Below are 20,927 nucleotides of genomic sequence, written 5' to 3' on the forward strand. Positions count from 1 at the left end.
TAATTCAGTGAGTAAAGGAAAGGGTAGGTATGACAGCTGGAGGATGGCTTAAAAAGGAGAAGTGGGACTTAAAATGGGGTGGGTTGGGGAAACAGAAAAAGACCATTTGGGTGGAGCAGATGGTTCAAGGAGGAAAATGGGGAGTAAACAGGTGATCTTGGCAGAAGTGAGACTGTGAGAAGGAGATGAATGCAATCAGGCAGGACTGAGGGGAGATGGGCTAAGGGGAGGTGTGGACAATAAGGATTAAAGACCCTACAAGCCAGAGATGTGTATGAAAGAGTATGGAATTAAGGTCATATATTTAATGAGAATCCACTGCAACCATTAACTAATGAGATTTTTTTTTCTTTTTTTTTGCTTTTTAGGGCCGCATACATGGCATATGGAGGTTCCCAGGCTAGGGGTCTAATTGGAGCTACAGCTGCCAGTCTACACCACAGCCACTGCAACACAAGATCCAAGCCACGTCTGCGACCTACACCGTAGCTCTCACAACGCCAGATGCTTAACTCACTGAGCAAGGCCAGGGATCAGACCCGCAAGCTCATGGTTCCTAGTCGGATTCATTTCCCTTGCACCACAATGGGAACTCCTTAACTAATGAAATTATAGGAGTTCTTTTTCTATGTGCTAGGTGGGATGCTGCCCAATTCATTAATGGTGGATAAAGCCAATTAAATCTTTAAATTTAAAAAAAAATTGTCTAACTGGCACAACACTGTAAATCAATTATATTTTTTTAAAAATTCCTAGCTTTATTTAGCAGACATGCCTAAAGTGAGGCTGCTAAGGGACACAGGCAAATTCAAATCTTCCAGCTATCACAAAAGAAAAATAAACATAATAAAAGCAACATCCAAAGTTATTAAGTTTTTTAATTTAAAGTGAAGCTACATGAAGCTTGCATGTTTTGATCTCTATTTTCCTAAAAAAAAAAGAGAGAGAGACAAATACACATGGGAAAAACCCTTAGGTATACCCAAATGTATTAATGGTATTTGTCTCCACACTTACTGAACAAATATGTGAGCCCCTGATGTCACGTGGGATTACAGTTTTTTATTCTTCTTTACATTTTCCCCAGTTTCAAAATACTCCACAATAATTTTCCATGAACTTTTTACTCATTTAACAAAAAAACCAGACATACCTGACTACATAGCCAAGCCTTGAAATAACGACAAAGGATGTTAAAATTTCTAAATTCACATTTAAATTTTCTTTACCTTGTATTTTTGAGCAACTGAGAAGAAATATTTAGAGCAGGTAATTTCAGAAAGTCATAGACAAGGCAATTTTGAAAGGGAAAGTTACACACTCTTCAAAAGCTTGTGTTTTCATTTTAAATCTTACTCAAACTATTTTTGCAGGGTGCTATATGACAAATAAGGTAGAAGACAATGAGGCTACTGTGAGCTGGCAATCTAGAACAAAAAAGTACATTAAACCATCCTGCTCCCAACAATGACTACTGTTACTCAAGGTCATACTGGATCTCGTCTGTTCCTACTAAATCATCAGAGATGATTATGGCACCATAGCCAAGAGACTCAGGAAGCATATAGTTTTTCTTATAAACATCTCTTTTGCATTGATTGCTCTTCTCAGGTTGCCAATCACTTATCCAACAGCTATCAGCAAAGGAAAGGGCTGGCCCTCCAGGCTGTCACACAACCAGTGGCTAGAAGGGGACTCAATGCACCTGCCTCCTGTGGGGATTTATCCAGTCGTGGGCTCGTCACACATTATATGGGCGTACAAAACTGCTCAGGCCTAAATCCAAGAGAATCATTTCTGCTGAAAGGCACTGCAGGAAAGTTACCATTTTCTGTCAGTTCACTGCCTGGCCCAGGGCAGGAAAAAGCAGGTACCTTGCACATAACCACGGTAACTATTTTCCCTGCAGCAATCCACTAACAGGCCTCTCCAAAGAGTTAGGGATTTTCTATGCATGACCAGGTCCTCAGCGACGCCAACTCTATCCACTCAAGAAAGGCTTCTGACACCAGGATCTCTTCATGAGAGTTCAAAACCAGTGAAGGCAAGTTTAAAACTTATCCTGGTATATAAATGACAAGTGTCATGAATGTTTTTACCTCAGGAAAAATGACTGTCTAATGACAACAGAGAAACATAAGGACAATATAAAAAAATATGGATGACAGTAACAAGCAGGTGGGCAGTAAACAATATTTAACACAGTCTCTGCCTACACATTCTCCAGCTTTCCTTTAAAAGGAAAGTAAACTGAGAACAATGTGCTTTCCTGTTCTGGACAGATGTGGCTGAGGTCTCAGGTTAATGTATCTTAAAACAGAGACAAGATTGAGCTGTTCTAAATTAGAATCCATTGGCTATTTGAAATCTTCCTATCAGCCAACTGGGTTTGGCAATAATCACTCACTGACAGACCAGCTCATGGTTGAAGGCACTTAAGAAATGGCTCCCATCTCTAGGAGATTATAAAGACAGTGGATGTTTTTACCGGCTAAAAACCAGCACAGAAAAAAAAAAACAATATAAACTGCTAACTCTATACAGTAAGAGCTAAATTTCTTTTCAACTCTTGGTACATTATAGTTATGATGTATCTGGCTGTGGTTTTCTATGTATATAGTTTTCGTCTTTAAAGTTGTGAGCTACACAAGACAAGAAGCCATAAAGAGTAAAGGAAAAAGAGGTGGTTATTCAAAACCCCTGGTGGAAAGCACTGCCTGGCTTTCATTTGTAAAATTGCCTCAAAATAGAAGCCACCATGGCTATCATCCCTAAATACCTAATTTAATAGATATCTGGCTAGAATCCTGGGATTTTGATGAGACATTATCAGGAGGGATAATTTATGAATTATTTTTAACATTAATTATCATAGATCATTTGATCATAAAAAGGGAAGACAAGAACTGTGTCAAATTATTCAAAATTAAGGGAATCAAAGTACAATAATTTGCTTCAATATCAGGGCCTGTTAGAAAGTAGCATAAAGGCAAGTCCCTAACAATTAACACAAACATGCGTTCAATTTAACTTTATGAAAGTTGCTCAGTCTATTTATACTTTTATCCTCAACTTCCTCCAGATGCCATTTAAGCTCTTATGTTTCTGAGTTGTAATAAGAAACACATACCAGAAGCAATGACAATTATTATTTTGAGCACAAATTCATAGTCCTATATCAATTTTTAGATTCTTTTTTGGTATTAAAATTACATTTTTTTGGCCACACCCACACCACAGTTGAAGCTTGTGCCACAGCTACCGCAATGCTGGATCCTTAACCCGCTGTACCATACGGAAATTTCCAAAATTACATATATTATCTGCATAGCCAGAAACAAAATGAACACAAAGCAAACATATACTGTGAAAATGTTTCCTTTGCACAACCCTCAAGCCAACCCTAATTTACTATCAAGTCTCAAAATGGGCATTATTTCCTTAGGAACTGACTTCCAACAGCCTCTCCTAATGCCTAGCACATTGTCTGTTATGGTAGTTGACAGCTACCCACTTCTGCTGCACCAAGTACTTTCCATACATTGCTTTACATAACGCTACTAGTTCAGTGCTTTCTTGCTCATTTCATTGGTGAGGAAACTGAGGCTCAAGGTAATGAAGGGGTTGGTCAAGATCACAGCTAAGAAGCAAGAATCGGACTGAAAATAGGTACATTTTCCTCCCAGCCACAACATAGCACGGTACCATATTTATCAGCTTGGGTGGAAACCTCCTTGACAGGAAAGAACACAGCTTCTCATTTGTCTTCCCTGGTCTAGAACACTGTCTGGCAAATGATAGGATCCTGTTCAATAAAGGCTGGTTGTTATTGTAGCCAGGAGTACACAGAACCTAAGTTTAAAAACACCGGTCAAATTAGTCAGTTAACATGTACTAGTTATAGCACCTTTGTGACCTGTGCATTTAAGCTATGGAGTCAGGACAAATGTGGGGTATACAATGTGTTTGCCTTCCCTTTTAATTTCTAATCCCTGATAAGAATATAACTGTGCCAACTTTCTTACATCACCACACCATCAAAAGTTCAAATAATGAATTTAACCCAGGGCTGCTTTTTGCCTTTTCTGCTCTAACAATCCCTGCTGGATTTGCTGGTTTGAAAGGACAGCCTTGACATTCACTCGGTCCTCCTCCTTAAGTCACCTGTCAAAGCAGTGGCCGTGTCAGTTTAGAAATACATGTCCGGATGTCATCAAAATTACATAATGGCAGCATGACTAATTTCCATTTCTTTAGACAGTTAAGAATGAGGCATCTAAGTTCAAGGTGGAACATTTTTAAAAAAATCCCATCTATACAGTAAGTACAAAAATAGAAAGGTTAAGAAGTTGAACATGCATAGCAAAAAGCTCTTGGAACAGTTGCAAGCTAGACCTGAATTTTTAAAAAACTCATAAGCATCGAAAACTTCTTAATTCTGTGCATAAGGTTTTAATTACAACTATTCCACCTAATGTAGACAGTATGTGTCTCAATGCCTGGTAGCTCAATTTAAAATAAATTCTTGTGTCGTTACTTTAATTAGGACTATTCTGGGGAGTTCCCTTTGTGGCTCAGTAGTAATGAACCAGACTAGTATCTATGAGGACATGGGTTCGATCCCTGGCCTCACTCAGTGGGTTAAGGATTCAGCATTGCCTGAGCTGTGGTGTAAGCCACAGAGGCGGCTCAGATCCTATGTTGCTATGGCTGTGGTGTAGGCCAGCAGCTATAACTCTGATTTGACCCCTAGCCTGGGAACTTCCATATGCTGAAGGTGAAGCCCTAAAAAAACAAAGAAACAAACAAAAAACCAAGAGACTATTCTGGAGTTCCCACTGTGGTGCAATAGACCAGTGGCTTAGCATGCAGGTTTGACACCTGGTCAGGTACAGTGGGTTAAAGATCTGCAGGGTGGCCAAAAAAGAAGAAGAAGAAAAAAGACTATTCTACTTCATTTTTCCAGGCGGTAAAACTTAATACGAAAACTTATGACTTATTTTTTGGAATTAACTCAGTTTTGAATTGGGAAAACTAAGACTGTGCATATACAAAGCAGAAATACACAGGAAGAAATGTATAGGATTCCTCAAATGGCGCATAAAGGGGAAAAATAAACCCAGTCCGACCAAACTTATGAGTCCCCTTTAGGGATGTGAAATACTGATCAGTAGGTCATAGTAAAAAGAAAGAACCAAACCCTTTTGACACCCTCACTGTATTACAGTGAGAATATTTGCTGACTGCTAAATGGTTTACACACTGTAGAACTAAGCTTATGCTTCTTTACATTTAGTGTACAGTAAATATAATCTAGTAAAGATGATGACAGGTCTGTATCTTCATGCAAATTTAATTTATCTTAGCAAATGACATTTTTGGGTTTTTTTTGTTGTTGTTGTTTTGTTTTTTTGGTCTTTTCAGTGCTGCAACCTCAGCATATGGGGGTTCCCAGGCTAGGGGTCTAATCGGAGCTGTAGCTACTGGCCTACGCCACAGCCACAGCAACCCCAGATCCGAGAGGCATCTGTGACCTACACTACAGCTCACGAGACCCAGTCTCCTCAGGGAGAAAGACAACTACTATACAGTATCATTTATATGTGCAATCTAAAAAATACAACAAACCTGTGAATATAACCAAAAAGAAGCAGACTCACAGATAAAGAGAACAAACTAGTGGTTACGAGCTAGGGGTGGGGCAAGACATGGGTCAGAGAGTAAGAGGTAGAAACAATTTGGTTCAAAATAAGCTATAAGGATATATTGTACAACACAGGGATAGTCAATATTTTTTAGTAACTGTAAATGGAATATAACCTTTAAAAATTGTATTTAAAAAATTAAAAAATTAAATTAAAAAAGGACCCCATATTCTTATAAAGCACTGTAGGCGTTCACAGCCTCACCTCAACATACTGCTCCCGCCTTTTTCCTACAACCCCCCTTCACAGCAAAGCCGCCAAAGTGGAATATTTGTCATTTCTTGAACATATAACTCCTTTCCTTTCCTCTCTCTGGTGTTCTTTGCCTTCTACTTTCTCAGGGAACACCTTCCTCTACTTCTTTTCTAAATCCTACACATTCTTTGAGCAATAAGGACCCTATCTATATATATATCTCACTCACCAGGCCCACATTGCCTGCCTCTCCCATGTCTTGCCCCTCCCCCACCCATATCAGAAGCACCATCTGGAGTCAGAGTAAAATTTAGTGCTGGAATCCTGTGTCTCCTCACCTCCACTTTGACCAGGCCTGGCTGAGGAGGATAATAATACAAAAGCAAGTAGAAAGAGAGGTAAGGGGTCTGGGTTTGGTTTTGTTTGGATTTAATAAGGTTTCTGGTCACAGTCACTGAGAGAATGCAGGTCATACACACCCTCCCGCCATCGCCTCTTGGCACCCACCCAGAGTTGACACTGGGTCTCAAGCTGTGATGGGTGGAGCAGAGAGCTGTCCGGGCCCTCACTGCCAATAGAAGATGGCAGGTCCCAGAAGCTTGGACAGAGACAGGTGGCACTTAGCTTGCTTAAGAGTTCAAGTCACAAACTGATGGTCTACACGGCCTGACTTGGGTGCTCACGCAGACCTGCCTCTTACAGCATTACATTCAATCTTCATGTCGTTGTTCACATTTAAACTTTTAAACTACCTTGTAACAAAGACCATAACTTTCTACTTCTTTTTAAGTCCCTAAAGGTGGCAATTCTACACAACCACAGGGCAATAGGCTACTGATGGGGCACGTATGTCTCAAGTTCACACAGGCACAATTACTCCCATGTGTGTTCCTTAGACTCTGCCATCCTCCCTCATTCACCTGCTTGACCAAGTAGGCATCTCAGTTTATTTCTCCTCATGCTGAGGGACTGCTGAGGGACAAACTCTAATAGGAACAAACCAGATCACCTCCATCTCATCCTGGGCTGGTGCAGGTGGGGAGGGAGAGAAACAGATGACACGATAGGCTGAATGTTGGCCGCTATTTAAGATGGAAAGCAGCCAAAGACCTCGGCTCACTTCAAGAGGGATATCCTCCAAACCTGTACACAGCGACCCTTGAAGGAGAAGATGGTTAATCTACACATAACTATAGTTGGCCTCAGTATCTGCAGTTCCATGCCATTCACTGATTCAACCAACCACTGACTGTGGAGTACTGCAGTATTACTGCTGAAAAATACCCACCTGCAAGTCGATCTACCCACGTTCAAACCCATGTTGTTCAAGGGTCAACTTCATATATACCTGTGCCTACAGCAAGCCTACTACAGCAAGGAGAGGTACATGTTTTTTCTGTAAAGATCCAGAGAATAAGTATTTTGGCTTTGCAGGCCACATAATTTGTTCCAACTACTCAATTATGCCATTATATCACAAAAGCCGCTGTAAACAATACATGAGTGAATAAGCATGACTTGTTCCAATAAAGCTTTATTTATGGCCACTAGAATTTGAAGTTCACATGATTCACATGCGTCATGAAATACTACTTTCCTTTTGATTTTTTTCAACATTTGAAGATATAAAAAGCATGTTTAACTCACAAGCCATCCAGGATGGATTTGGCCTATGTATGGTAGTTAAGCTATTTTCTACGTTTTTTAAATTTATTTTTGTTTTTTATTTTTTTTAGATTTTTATGTTTTCCATTATAGTTGATTTAACTGTTCTGTCAATTTCTACTGTACAGCAAAGTGACCCAATCATACATATATATATCTTCTCTCATACTATCTCCACCATGTCCATCACAAGTGACTATATATAGTTCCCTGTGCTATACAGCAGGATCTCATTGCTTATCTACTTCAAAAGCAATAGTTTGCATCTATTAACCCCAGACTTCCACTCCATCCCACTCCCTCACCCTCCCTCTTGGCAACTACAAGTCAGTTCTCCAAGTCCATGAGTTTCTTTTCTGTGGAAAGGTTCATTTTTGCTGATTAGATTCCAGATAAAAGTGATACCATATGGTATTTGTCATTCTCTTTCTGACTTATTTAGTATGAGAGTCTCTAGGTTCATCCATGTTGCTGCAAATGACATTATTTTGTTCTTTTTTATGGCTGAGTAGTGTTCCATTGTGTATATACACCATATCTTCTTAATCTAATCATCTGTCAATGGACATCTAGGTTGTTTCCATGTCTTGGCTATTGTGAACAGTAGTGCTGCAATGAACATACCGGTACATGCATCTTTTTCAATGAAAGTTTTGTCTGGATATATGCCCAGGAGTAGAATTGCTGGGTCATATGGTGGTTCTATGTTTAGTTTTCTGAGGTACGTTCATACTGTTTTCCATAGTGGTTATACCAACTTACATTCCCACCAACAGTGGGAATGAAAGGGTTCCCTTTTCTCCATACCCTCTCCAGGTTTTGTGATTTGTTGACTTGTTAATAATAACCATTCTGACTGGTGTGAGGTGGTACCTCACTGTAGTTTTGATTTGCATTTCTCTCATAATTAGTGATATTGAGCATTTTTTCATTTGCCTGCTGGCCATCTGTATGTCTTCTTTGGAGAAATGTCTATTCAGGTCTTTTGCCCATTTTTCAATTGGGTTGTTGGCTTTTTTTGCTGTTCAGTTGTATAAGTTGTTTGTATATTTTAGATATTAAGCCCTTGTCAGATGCATCGTTTGAAACTATTTTCTCTCATCCCATAGGCTGTCTTCTTTTTTTTTTATGATTTCCTTTGCTGTACAAAAGCTTGTCAGTTTGATTAGGTCCCAAGTTTATTTTTGCTTTTATTTCTGTTGCCTTGGGAGAAGGTGTTTTCTTAACAGGCATTCTCCCCTGTAAATTGTAAATACTTTTATTTTATAGCTTAATTTTTGTCTTATTTTTATTACATGATAAACACAAGAGCCAAGGTCAAGTCATATATGTCCTCATAATTCTGCTGATTCTGTTATAACGCTTTGCATAGAGAAGGGATTTGATTTGTATCTGTTGAATAAATATCTGCTTGTTTGTTATTTTTCAATATTAATTCCTATTTAAAGGAACTCTAAATTGCAAAAATGTAATTCTTCCATGTTTTTCAAATAACATAAAAAGTATTATTCAATTTACTTCATCTAGATCTCAATATTACCATGTATTAGTACTTTCACTCATTAAGGTCAAATACAATATTCTCTGCCCAAATTTGTCTTAAATACATGCATTTTTCTGCTTTCATCCTCTTACTTAAAGAAAGTAAACTTATAGTTACTTCCTTAAAAACTCAGACCAATAAATAAAAATAAATAAGTAAAAATAATCTCAAAACTGACATTAGATTTATTTAAGAAGCACTAACTATAGAAGTTTTTTTAAAGCTATAATGTCAAACCATGTAACTAACCTCCTGAGGTTTTTTTTTTTTAAAACATCACTCAGCTTAGAAATTGCATAAATTAACAAACCATCTTAAATAAATAGTATAGGAACTACAATGTAGATCAAAATTGGAGATGTATATACATGTCAATATTTAAGAGAGCAGCAGATTTTGAGCCATCATCCATTAGGTAAGATACTTTAAGTGATTTTTTTTTGGGGGGGGAGCAGAAAAACCATAAGTTCTTAATCATCTGTGGCCATTAAAAGGCAATTTATTATTTGTAAACCATACAGGAAATGCTGCCCCCTACAGAGTATTTTAAGAGAACAAAGAATATTCTATATAAATGTAACCCAGCAATTACCAAGAGAGCAATCTAAAAAAATTTTAGTGATTAACAAGATTATTGGGGAAAAAAGCATCTATGGAGTTGACTGGAATTTGATTTTCTTCCCTTTAATGTTTATTGCTCATACACAATATCCTTCCACACAAAAGTATATATATAAACCCACAAAGGCTCTGAGGATAAATAATATCTATAGCAATAACGTGCCAATTTAAGAGCTGGGAACACAAATGTGGGCTCTGAGGAAGAGGTGAGAGTAAAAGGAATTTGCTTTGCCTGGTGGAAGAATCCAGGGTGAGAGAGCACCAAGGCTGGCCTACCAGGATGTCATACAGAGCGTTACTCTCTCTCACACACATTTCAGCTATAGCTCACACACTCTGGGGCTCTAAGCCCCTCCTTTCTTAGGTTGGTTGGTATGTAAGTAAGTGGTCAGCAAAAACAGGTAAAACAGTACTTCAATATTTGATCTGAATTCCAAGCTACTAAAATTTCTTCAAAGCACTACAGTTGTTCCATTCTTAGAAATTTTTAAAGTATGAAGAGGAATTGACTAGGAAATAAAAAGTTTGAGAACAATTGAGAAGGAAGAAGAAAACAGAATTATCATGTCCTGGCTGAGGAGCAGGGAATTATGTGATAATATTAGGGAAGTAGAGAAATCAATGCTAGAGACCAGCTAACTCAGGAAGAGAAAGTTAACTCGGGTAGGAAAACTATCAACTAGTTTAGTGGGGCAAATCTCAGGGTCAAACAACATATCAACTCCAAAGTTTCACTGATGAAACAATTTTCGTCTATGAACTGCGTCATGTCCCTCACTCACAATATTAAGAACACTTCCTTCCATCCTTCTATGTCTAATTCTTCAAGTCCCAATTCAAATCTCAGTTCCTATACGAAGCTTTCTCTGATTCCCCAAAAACATCACCTCTCCCTTTTCTGAACTACTTCACTTTGTATAAGATGCCTACTACTGCCTACTATGGATTTTACATTTTTGATGGACATCTCAGTTACTCATCCACATGCTCCCCAAATACAGTACCTGAATCTAATTCATATGTACAGGGCACACTGTATCTAATAAGTAGCTTTTTCGTAGGTACTGACAAAATCCCTGCAGAATGAAGAAATTAATAGATAAGGTCATGAAACAATTAAGAAGTACTTCAAAGCAAAAAGAAATCTTGGAGGAATTGAAAATTGGGAGTCAAATAAGGCAGAAGCTCCCCTCTGTAGATAGTTATACATCTTAAATGACTTAGAGCTAAGCCAGTTTTCCTAGCTTTCTACTTTCACCACCATGGTTCTTCTTTGAGTTACTTATTACACATGTAATTAAAAAACAAAAAACAAAAACAAAAAACAAAACAAAACAAAAAACACCTGGTAGTTGTGTTCTTCCATGGCCCCCATTAGAATTTGAAGCTTTCTGAGGGTGTAAGTCAGATCCCTCCTGTTCACTCCTCTATCTTCAGACCCAGCTCAGCACCTTGGTGAAGCAAATGCTCAACAAATACTTGTTCAATGACCCTCAAAATCATTTTACATAATGTTCTTAACAACTAGAAATTAAAAGGTCTAACAATTCTTTAAAATGTCTCTAATTGGGAACCCACTAAATTAAGATTAATGTCAAAATTGGAAAATCCTAATGATTTCATCTTTTAGTTTCAAGTTTGGGGTAATCTTTACAATTCAATAAAAAGAAGCATTTGGACTTCAGACTACACAGAATTCAAATGCTGAAAACAAACTCATCTTTCAGGCTGCATCAGGACCCACAGCTCATACAATACACTTGCCTTATCTCAGTTTCCTCAACGGTAATTTTTCTTGAAGAAAAAAGTTAGGCCCAAGCTCTGTGCTTTGCCTCTTCTCTTTCACACTGATTGTGTTGTTATCTCCATCTACAGAAGAGGTTAGTAAACCGGTCACTTCTGAAAAACTGATTATTGAGCTGAGTAAAACTTAAATATGTAAGAGCTATTAATGATATGAAGTAATGTCAGCTTTTAGTCGGTAACAATAACTAATCTCCTGAAGGCTGTTTCTTAGGATATAGCCACATAGCTACCAATCATCAAACCTCAAATGTGCACAGAAAAGGTAGGTTTCTGATTAGCACTCCAAACAAACAGGAATAGAGTTCCCTTCGTGGCTCAGAGGAAACAGACCCGACTAGTATCCATGAGGATGAAGGTTCATCCCTGGCCTCACTCAGTGGGTTAAGGATCCCGTATTGCCATGGCTGTGGGCGGCAACTACAGCACCGACTTGGCCCCTAGCCTGGGAACCTAGCCTGGGAACCACATGCTGCAGGTGTAGCCCTAAAAGAGGAAGAAAAAAAAGGGGGCCAAAAAGTAATAACTCCAAATGTGTATCAGTCAAAAAAATATATACACATGTTTGAACACAAAGTATGTCTTCTACAAAACGTTTCCACAAAATTTAAAATACAGATGTAAAAAACAAACAATAACAACAAAAACCAAAGATATGCAGGGGTTAAAAGTCCAAACTTAAGAAAAATAAATTCTTACACAGGAAGATCACAGCATGTACAAAAAGAGACCACAGGATCCCGAACTCCTTGGAGCTCATCACCAAGCTTCGGCAAGTACCAACTCGTGGCCAACCCCGTTTCCTCCACACCCTGCCCGTTTCCCCCGACCCCGCTCTGGATTATTGTGAAGCAAATCCCAGGCTTCAAATAATTTCATTTATATAACAATTTCAACCCTTCAAAAGGGCACAGACTTCGAGTCAGACAGACCTGGCGCCCAATCCAGGCTCTATTGACTCTGGCTGGGTGACTCTGGGCAACATGACTGAACTTTCTTGAGCTTGTCTTCTCTCTGCAAAGGGGAGATGGAGTCTGACCTCCCAGGATGAGAGTGTGGACAATGGGAGCTAAGGTACCTGAGGCACTGAGCCTGGTGCAGGCACGTGGGGAAGAGTCAGTGTGGCGCGGAGGCTGGAATGAGGACAGTGCTAGCACATGAAGCCAGACCTCTTTCTGACGCACTCCCAGAGAGGCTCCCAGGACAAAAGAGCTATCAAATATTCCCATTTTTAAAAAGAGACACTAAACCCTCTGTGCTAAACTTGTAGGGAGACTAACAAAAAAACTGATCCATGACCCTAGGCCAATATTCACCTCCAGAAATATAAGGGAAAAGAGGTCCAGAAAAATCTCTTTGGCTAAGGCTGCTGGAGTGCTATGGGGTTCCCACCACCTTTCATGAGCTGGGAGAGAAGGTACTCTCCTGTCACTTTAAACCAAGAGAAAGGAGGGTAAGGAAGGGACCCTGAAGAGTATAACCAACTCGTCCTGGAAATTGTGGGGTACAATGACTTGTGTTTGACTCAAACCTGATAAAAGGCCCCCCTTGGAGAAGCAGGAAGGGGCAGCCTGTGGCTTAGTGGAGGACTGCTCTGGAAGCAAGCAGTGCTTCCTGCCACAGGGAGAGCAATCCCCTCCCTATCACTGGCTTCCCAACCTGAGGCAGGCCTGAGCTGGAGAAGGCAAGATTTATTTTTTTAATCAAGTTCAAAGGGAACATTTTTTTGGAAGTATTGAAATGAAACTCTTCTTATAATCTAAAACAAGAGAAAAAGTTATAGAATATGTATCATATATCATAGGATACATGTGTGTGATGTGCTATTTATAGGATATATATTCCATCCAGAAACAATAAAAGAAAGACTCCACAGAATGAGCTCAAAGGGGAAACTGGGAGAAAAAAATTAATTTTTTTTCCTTTTACCCCATGACATTTAGCCCTTTTAATCTAATGGTTACCTTATATGTCCAATTGAGGCATAAAAGTATACAAGAAAAGTAAAGAAGGCCTTTAGAAAGATGAACGAAATACACACAGTAGAACAAACAGTAAGTTGTGCGAACAATGTATAATCAAATACTAAACTATATCACTTTTAAAGAGAATAAAATTTCTTAAGACACATTAGAAAAGCTGCTCTCTTTTGGTTTCTTCTCTTTTTTTTTCCACTGATTTCCAGTAACAGCAGCTCAGTGATGCTTCCATGAAAGGGTCTTCCCACTCTTCCCAAAAGAATAGAACAAGGAGGGGGAAGTGAAAATTGCTACAGATAGGAAGAGAGGCAAAAAGAGGGGATGACCATGTGCCCCAAGATCAATTCCATGGGTGCAGCCGTATGTTAAACACTAAAATAATGCTTAAAAAGACAAAGTAAGTCTTCTGCCCTTGCAGGAATCTGAGCTAGGCATATAATAACAGTATGAGATAAATGTAGTCTTCTGGAGGGTGGGGAAGGTGTAGTAGAAAGACTATAAAATTGATAACAGTCAAAAGTCCAATAAAGAATCCTTGTAGGAGTTCCCGTCGTGGCTCAGCGGTTAACGAATCCGACTAGGAACCATGAGGTTGCGGGTTCGGTCCCTGCCCTTGCTCAGTGGGTTAACGATCTGGCGTTGCCGTGAGCTGTGGTGTAGGTTGCAGATGCGGCTAGGATCCTGCGTTGCTGTGGCTCTGGTGTAGACCGGTGGCTACAGCTCCGATTCAACCCCTAGCCTGGGAACCTCCATATGCCACAGGATCGGCCCAAGAAATAGCAACAACAACAACAACAACAACAAAAAAAGACAAAAGACAAAAAAAAAAAGAATCCTTGTAAAAGCTCCTGTACTATCAGGTAAAGCAAATTCATGGCTCTTTAAAAACTTAGCTCTTAGTCCATCCTCTGTTGATTCTGATACCAGCCTTCCTTCATTGGTTTGGGAAGTTTGTTTCACTTAAGACCAGTATTTCTTTTACGAAAGATTTATTAACTTTCAAATATGGAAGCACTATGTAGATCTTTTAGTAAAAGCATGATCGTTTTTTTGAATTATAAGTAGGCACAAATTCTTTCTTAGAAAACATCAAAAGCCAAACCAGAGCTACTGCACCTAAATTATGGGGTGTCCAAACAACTGAGACTCTTCAATGGCATTAATGGTACCCCACTGTCACCCACCTGTACAAACATAGGTTTCCAACCCCAACCAGAGCTCGTCATCCCACAACAAGCCAACAGCTCAAGGCTCAAATGTTAGAAAACCTGGCTCAGTGCTTCAGCACTAAGTAGCCACAACCCAAATTAGCCACAGAATATACTATGTGTTGTTTATAGAGGGCTGGGATTCATTTTCAGTGTGCTACCTCAGGTTTTCTGTTGCTACTGCAAAACAGCAGATAAGCCTATTTCTTGTCAAATAAATAAGGATGGAAAGTTAAGTCTAAATTTTCAATTCTGACCTACCTACTGAAACTGTTTGAGTAATTGACTACAGTATAAGTCAAGGCAATCAAATTTATTTCGGGTTATACCATCACAGAATTGATTACTTTTCAAATAAAAATCCAGAGAACTAGATTATTTCCCAGAATAAAAAGCAAAAAGCAATGGAAGTGTGTGTGCATGTGCATTTGCGCATGGGGGCTTTGCCGGTTTTCTGTCTGGAAGCCATGATATAACAAGATAATCACAAACTGTATTCTCACTGTTTAAATCTATGAATAATGCACAGATAATCTAGCATGACTCAAAACAAGAAATTAATTGTGACATGTAACTCAAGTTCAACAGTCATTTATAGTAGATCAATTTTTCAAAGTAATTTTTGCAGTTCAAAAAAGAATGAACATGCAAAAATAAATTTTTAAAGCGAGCTTCCCACTGTTTAAGGAGACAAATTCCTCAAAGGTAGTAGCTCTGCTTTTTTTTTTTTTTCATCTTTTTGTCTTTTCTAGGGCCGCTTCTGCGGCATATGGAGGTTCCCAGGCTAGGGGTCCAATCGAAGCTGTAGCCACGGGCCTATGTCAGAGCCACAGCAACGTGGGATCCGAGCCTCGTCTGCGACCTACACCACAGCTCACGGCAACGCTGGATCCTTAACCCACTGAGCAAGGCCAGGGACTGAACCCATGGTTCCTAGTCAGATTCGTTAACCGCTGAGCCACGACAGGAACTCCTGCTTTTCTTATAATCAAGAATCCTTTAAAATAAAATACATCTAGTCTAAACCAACCAGATGAATAAAAAAGTATCCTTCATTTTAAACTATTATTCATGCTTACAATTATTGCCTACTTTATAAGAATCTACTTCAAACATGACTTTCCCCCCACGGCAAAAAGAGTATAGGTTACACGGAAGTCAAACAAATAAACAAACACACAAACAAAAAACCTAGATAAGCCTCCAGAAGGGACAAAACCATAGAGGTGGGATTCTTTCCATTAAGCCAATGAAGTCACCTGGATATAAAGGAAAGAACTTCCTTTCTTTCTCCTTCTTAGCCTCAAGTCTGAAAACTAAGCCCCCAGAAGCATTTTTATCTGAGGACAAAGAAATGATGAGACTCCCCAAGGAAACATGTAAGAAATGATCATGAAGTACAGCAAGTGACTTTTAAATAAATGTACCAGAATTAACACATACAAATGGATGTTGCCCCCTTCAAAGTTATTACCTTAAAAACTATATACCTAATCCAGTGATGCTGTCAGAGGCACTTGGGAATTTGTTTCAGAGCTTAAAATTTTCTACACCCTTCAAATGAGCAAGTATTTGTCTTTTCAAGCTGGATTTAGCAATGGCCAAAAGTCCTCAGAGTTGCTGTGCTTTCCATGGAAAGCCCTTCCTGATCTCCCAAAACAAGGTTCCATGCTTCATCCTATAATCACTGCTCATTCCCCAGCAGATAACTTTTCAGAGTTGGACATGCTTACTTATTTACCATCTGTCACCCTGACAAAACTGTAAACTTCATAGAAGCAGGGAACCTGTATTATTTATTACTATACTCATAATCCTACAATAACATCTAGAAAATTACAGGCATGTGAATGATACAGAAGTACTGAATGACACAATCCACTATTAATATAAAATGGCTTGTAACAATTTCTCTATTTACCCCTTGCCACTGCTCTATGGAAAGAGTACCACACTTCTCTGTGTGACTATACATCTATATAGAGGGACTATTACTTTACATACCTGGGAGGAAACATGTTTGGATTGGATCATTGCCATTACTTATTAACATATAGAAAAAGAAAGCAAAAATCACGACTACATCTTCACAGACTAAAAGCACATAAACTTTTCATTCTCAAATGTGCAGTCACAATAATATCTTACCTAGTTGCAATATCTTTATAGTGTCTCTGTAGGCTTCCATCACCAGCTTGAAATGGCGGTGAAGTGGGTAGCACAAAACTCGTCTTCCAAAAGACACCAGGATATCATGAACATTAGACCAAGTCTGTGAAGTATCATTTAAATAAGTAATCATTTCCATATTACACGAAACAAAAGCACACAACAAACGCATAACTATTCTCAATTAAAAACTAAGTCTGGATCATCATCAAGCCAAGTGGAAGACAAATACAAAGCCATGGAATGAGACTCTTTCTTTACAAATCACAATATAATTTTTATCTCAGTCATAATTTCTCACACTTTATCAACATATCAAAAATGCTCCTTAAAAATCACATATATAGCAGGAAAGTTTTTAAGTCTTTTAAAAGTTACCAATCTGAATGCAAAACATATGGCACTAACAAAATACAGATGCACATAAAAGACATTTCTAAATGATCTATGTTTCATGTTTTTGTCTTTTAGGAGCATTCAAGATAATGTAGATGAAAAATACAGAACTCTTGAGTGAAGGGGGTTCACAGTTCCCCTCTTCCTTTTCTCTCTTTTTCTTTAGCTTTTGGCATTTACTTCAGTAATTTGCTTTCACTTATCAAAGAGAAACTACTCATTTCTTTATCTTGACAGGTATCAGACTGATACCATTAGCAACACAAAACTTACTGAAAACACTAGAAAAAGATAAATTTTTACAAAAATTTTTAAATTGGGTTTTAATTTAAAATGTATAACAAATGTAACCCATATATAATACTTAAAATATAAAATTAAAACTGAGAGTAACATCATTTCCATGTATGTATCCTTTCCATGTATGTATGTATTTCCATGTGGGTATCCTTAACGAATAAATCATCTGATTACAAATACCGAGCACCCAAAAAGAATAATTTACAGCTAAAAAAAAAAAAAAAAAGGAACTTTTAAAAAATTCTGTCAAGAAGTGAAATAAAAGTATGACAGAACTATTAACATGTCTGGCAATTCTGTTACCTCGAAAACAATAAAAATTTCAAAATAAAGTCAAATAGGTCAATTTCTTCATGTAAATTTTAATAACTATGAAATTATATAGTCACCAACTACTTTGTTTTCAGTGTAAGTAATCAAGTGACCATTACAAAAGCCAGTTTCTCCATTAATCTACTGATCATGGAAATATGCAGAACCCACACGAAATCCAAAGAATAGCACTTCTCCATCTTAAATATGCATACGAATTCCTGGAGATCTTGCTACCTAGTTAACTCAGGGGGTATGGATTGAGATTCTGTCTTTCCAACAAGCTGCCAGCAGAGGATACATTATCTGCTAAGATTCTCTGATAAAGTTAATTATTTTGGTTCCTGTTTACATCTTATCTATTATTTGAACAAAGTGATTCCACAGACACAATTTTGATTTTACAACTTAAAATGAACACTATCTAGGATTTAAACTGGAAACACACACACACAGAAACAAAACTAGTTGCCTTTAATAGATGATACAATTATCAATTATTGAAATCAGCATTTTTTGAAGCTTCTTTTTTGATGTACGACAGTGTGTTCAAAGCTAGTAGATTTAAGGATACCATCCTTAGCTATTTTTGTTTTGTTTTTTTCTTTTTTTTTTAGGAATGTACCCACGGTATATGGAGGGTCCCAGGCTACGGGCTGAATCGGAGCTGTAGCTGCCAGCCTACGTTTAGCTATTTTTGGTAAGATCTACACAACTATTCTCTGGAAAATAGATTATAAAAACAATTATTATTATACTAGAGAGTTATCAGATCTAAACATACTAATTGTAGGACCTAAGCTAAGTTATTTAAGCTATATGTTACAAGTTTCCTCATCTGTAAAATATCAACAAGATTTATCACACAGACTTACTGAAGGGAACAGGTGAAGTAATATACACCTATACTTAAAAGGCTTGGCACAACCCCTGGTGGCAAGTTGCAGCTAAGAATATTATCACCTAGATTTGCTGCCCATCTGTGAGCTCTGAACCTCAATACATACCAACCTACCTCCATGCCTCAAACTCCACCCATATCCTGCCCCAAAAGACTCTGTCCCCATTCCTTCTCCAGAGTTTGTGCTCCCTTTCCTGACTTCCAAAATATCCTAACTGGTCTCATTATTATACTAGGATTAGAGTAAGAGTAACAAATGGAATCAGACTTTTATTAAAAAGATGGAAAGAAAAAAAATTGGACAATAAAGCTACCACTTTTTAAAAATCAAGGAATTGCTTGGTTGACCCAAAATAAACTAATAACAACAAAAAATAACTCTCTGAACAAACAGAATCAAAGCAAGTACAACGGAAAATCATACCTCAAACCAGCACAGCGTTGGACTCAGTTTTCTGATATTCCATGCAGATTCGACCTTATTTGTTTTGAAGAAAAGGATACTGTCACATTAGAGACAAAGTCATTTAAAAACAAAGCAAATACATCCACTTATTCAACTAGTATCATATAAGAACTAAGAAGCATTTAGGACTGCGGGAAAGTAATGACTTTAATGATGCCAGGGTGATCAAAGGCGAGTTTCTGCCTACTCTGTTTGGAATTTTAGAAAGTAAAGCTTTCACACTGATAAGAGTACCAGAACACAAGAGCACATAAGCAAGGGCTTTAAAGCTAAAGCAAAGCAATGCGTGCTCAATTTCTGTCCTTCCCAACTAGGTTTTACTTGCCTCCCAGATATTTATAAATAATCTACCAAAGAACTGAGAGATAATGTTCAAGTATTCTCTGTGGCACTTAAAAAGCTGCTCAAGCATTTGGCCTTTCAGAGAACGCTTGTGAGAAGAAGTACATTCTAGAGAGCAATCCTGAAGTTTCAGGACGTCACAGTTTTAAATATGTGAATGTAAAAATAAAAAATGCTAGGTTTTATCAAGCATAACTACATATTCTCAATCTCCTCAAGCAATATGAAGCACTTTTTCTGTCGAAGAAAACATCTTCTACAACTATGGTATCCTAAAAAGATAAGTGGAAAAAAAAAACCTTTTTCAGTTACAGTATGACCTCAATATACTCATTAATATTCATTTTGGAGTCAAATGCAAATCTCAAAAATCACTGTTGAAATTTTCAGAATTCTAACAGCAAAAAATTTGGCACATATCGACTCCTTCTCCTAACACTAAGCAAATGCTACCATGTTCAGTGAGAAAAGCAGGTCAAATAATAGCATAGGGAGTTCCCTTCATGGCTGGGAGTTCCCTCCATGGCTCAGCAGTTATCGAACTCAACTAGGATCCATGAGGATTAGGGTTCGATCCCTGGCCTTGCTCCATGGGTTGGGGATCCGGTGTTGCTGTGAGCTGTGGTGTAGTTCACAGACACGGCTCGGCTCCCAAATTGCTGTGGCTGTAGCATAGGCTAGGGGCTGTAGCTCCAATTCATATACTAGCTTAGGAACTTCCATATGCTGCAGGTTTGGCCCCCAAAAGCGAAAATAAATAAATAAAATAAATAATAGCATATACTATAACCCAATGTAAATACACATGCAAACAGGTGTACCATAAAAGAAGACTGCAAGAGAAACATCACCTTGCAACAGTGGTTATTTCTGATGGCAGAGATGGTAATTTTAATTATCTTCTTCCTGAGAGTATTTTCCTTCACAATGATATGAATTATTTGTGTCGTTTTAAAAGGCAGGGGGAGGGGAAGAGGAAAGGGGGAGGAGACTAAGAGGTGCAAACTATTACACATAAATAAATATTAATGAGTATAAGAATATAATGTACAGCACAGGGAAATGTAGCCAATATTTCATAATAACTTCAATTAGAGTATAATGTATAAAAATACTGAATCTATGTTATACGCCTGAAACTAACATTGTAAATCAACTTTACTTCAATAAGAAATGTTTTTAAAATAAATAAATGAAAAAGAGGGAAGCATATGCACAGCTCAAAAATAACCGCTTCAGCAAGGACAATTATAAATAGCTGCAGGGGAGTTCTCTGGTGGCTAAGGAGGTTAAGGATCTGGCCCTGAACTTCCACATGCTGT

The 20,927-nt window shown here is 38.1% G+C and overlaps 1 protein-coding gene across 1 annotated transcript in view; it reads right to left on the reverse strand.

Annotated features, from left to right (window-relative positions):
* Positions 1–20,927, reverse strand: part of SHQ1 (SHQ1, H/ACA ribonucleoprotein assembly factor) — a 108,698-nt gene that overhangs the window by 50,031 nt on the left and 37,740 nt on the right. Inside the window, exons 8-9 of the mRNA XM_047779233.1 lie at positions 19,222–19,275; positions 16,868–16,991 (exon numbers count right to left, since the gene is read on the reverse strand). Of these exons, the coding sequence (XP_047635189.1) occupies positions 16,868–16,991; positions 19,222–19,275 (178 nt within the window). The remainder of the gene's footprint in view (positions 1–16,867; positions 16,992–19,221; positions 19,276–20,927) is intronic.

Source organism: Phacochoerus africanus, chromosome 1, assembly GCF_016906955.1.
Source record: "Phacochoerus africanus isolate WHEZ1 chromosome 1, ROS_Pafr_v1, whole genome shotgun sequence".
Lineage (NCBI taxonomy): Eukaryota > Metazoa > Chordata > Mammalia > Artiodactyla > Suidae > Phacochoerus > Phacochoerus africanus.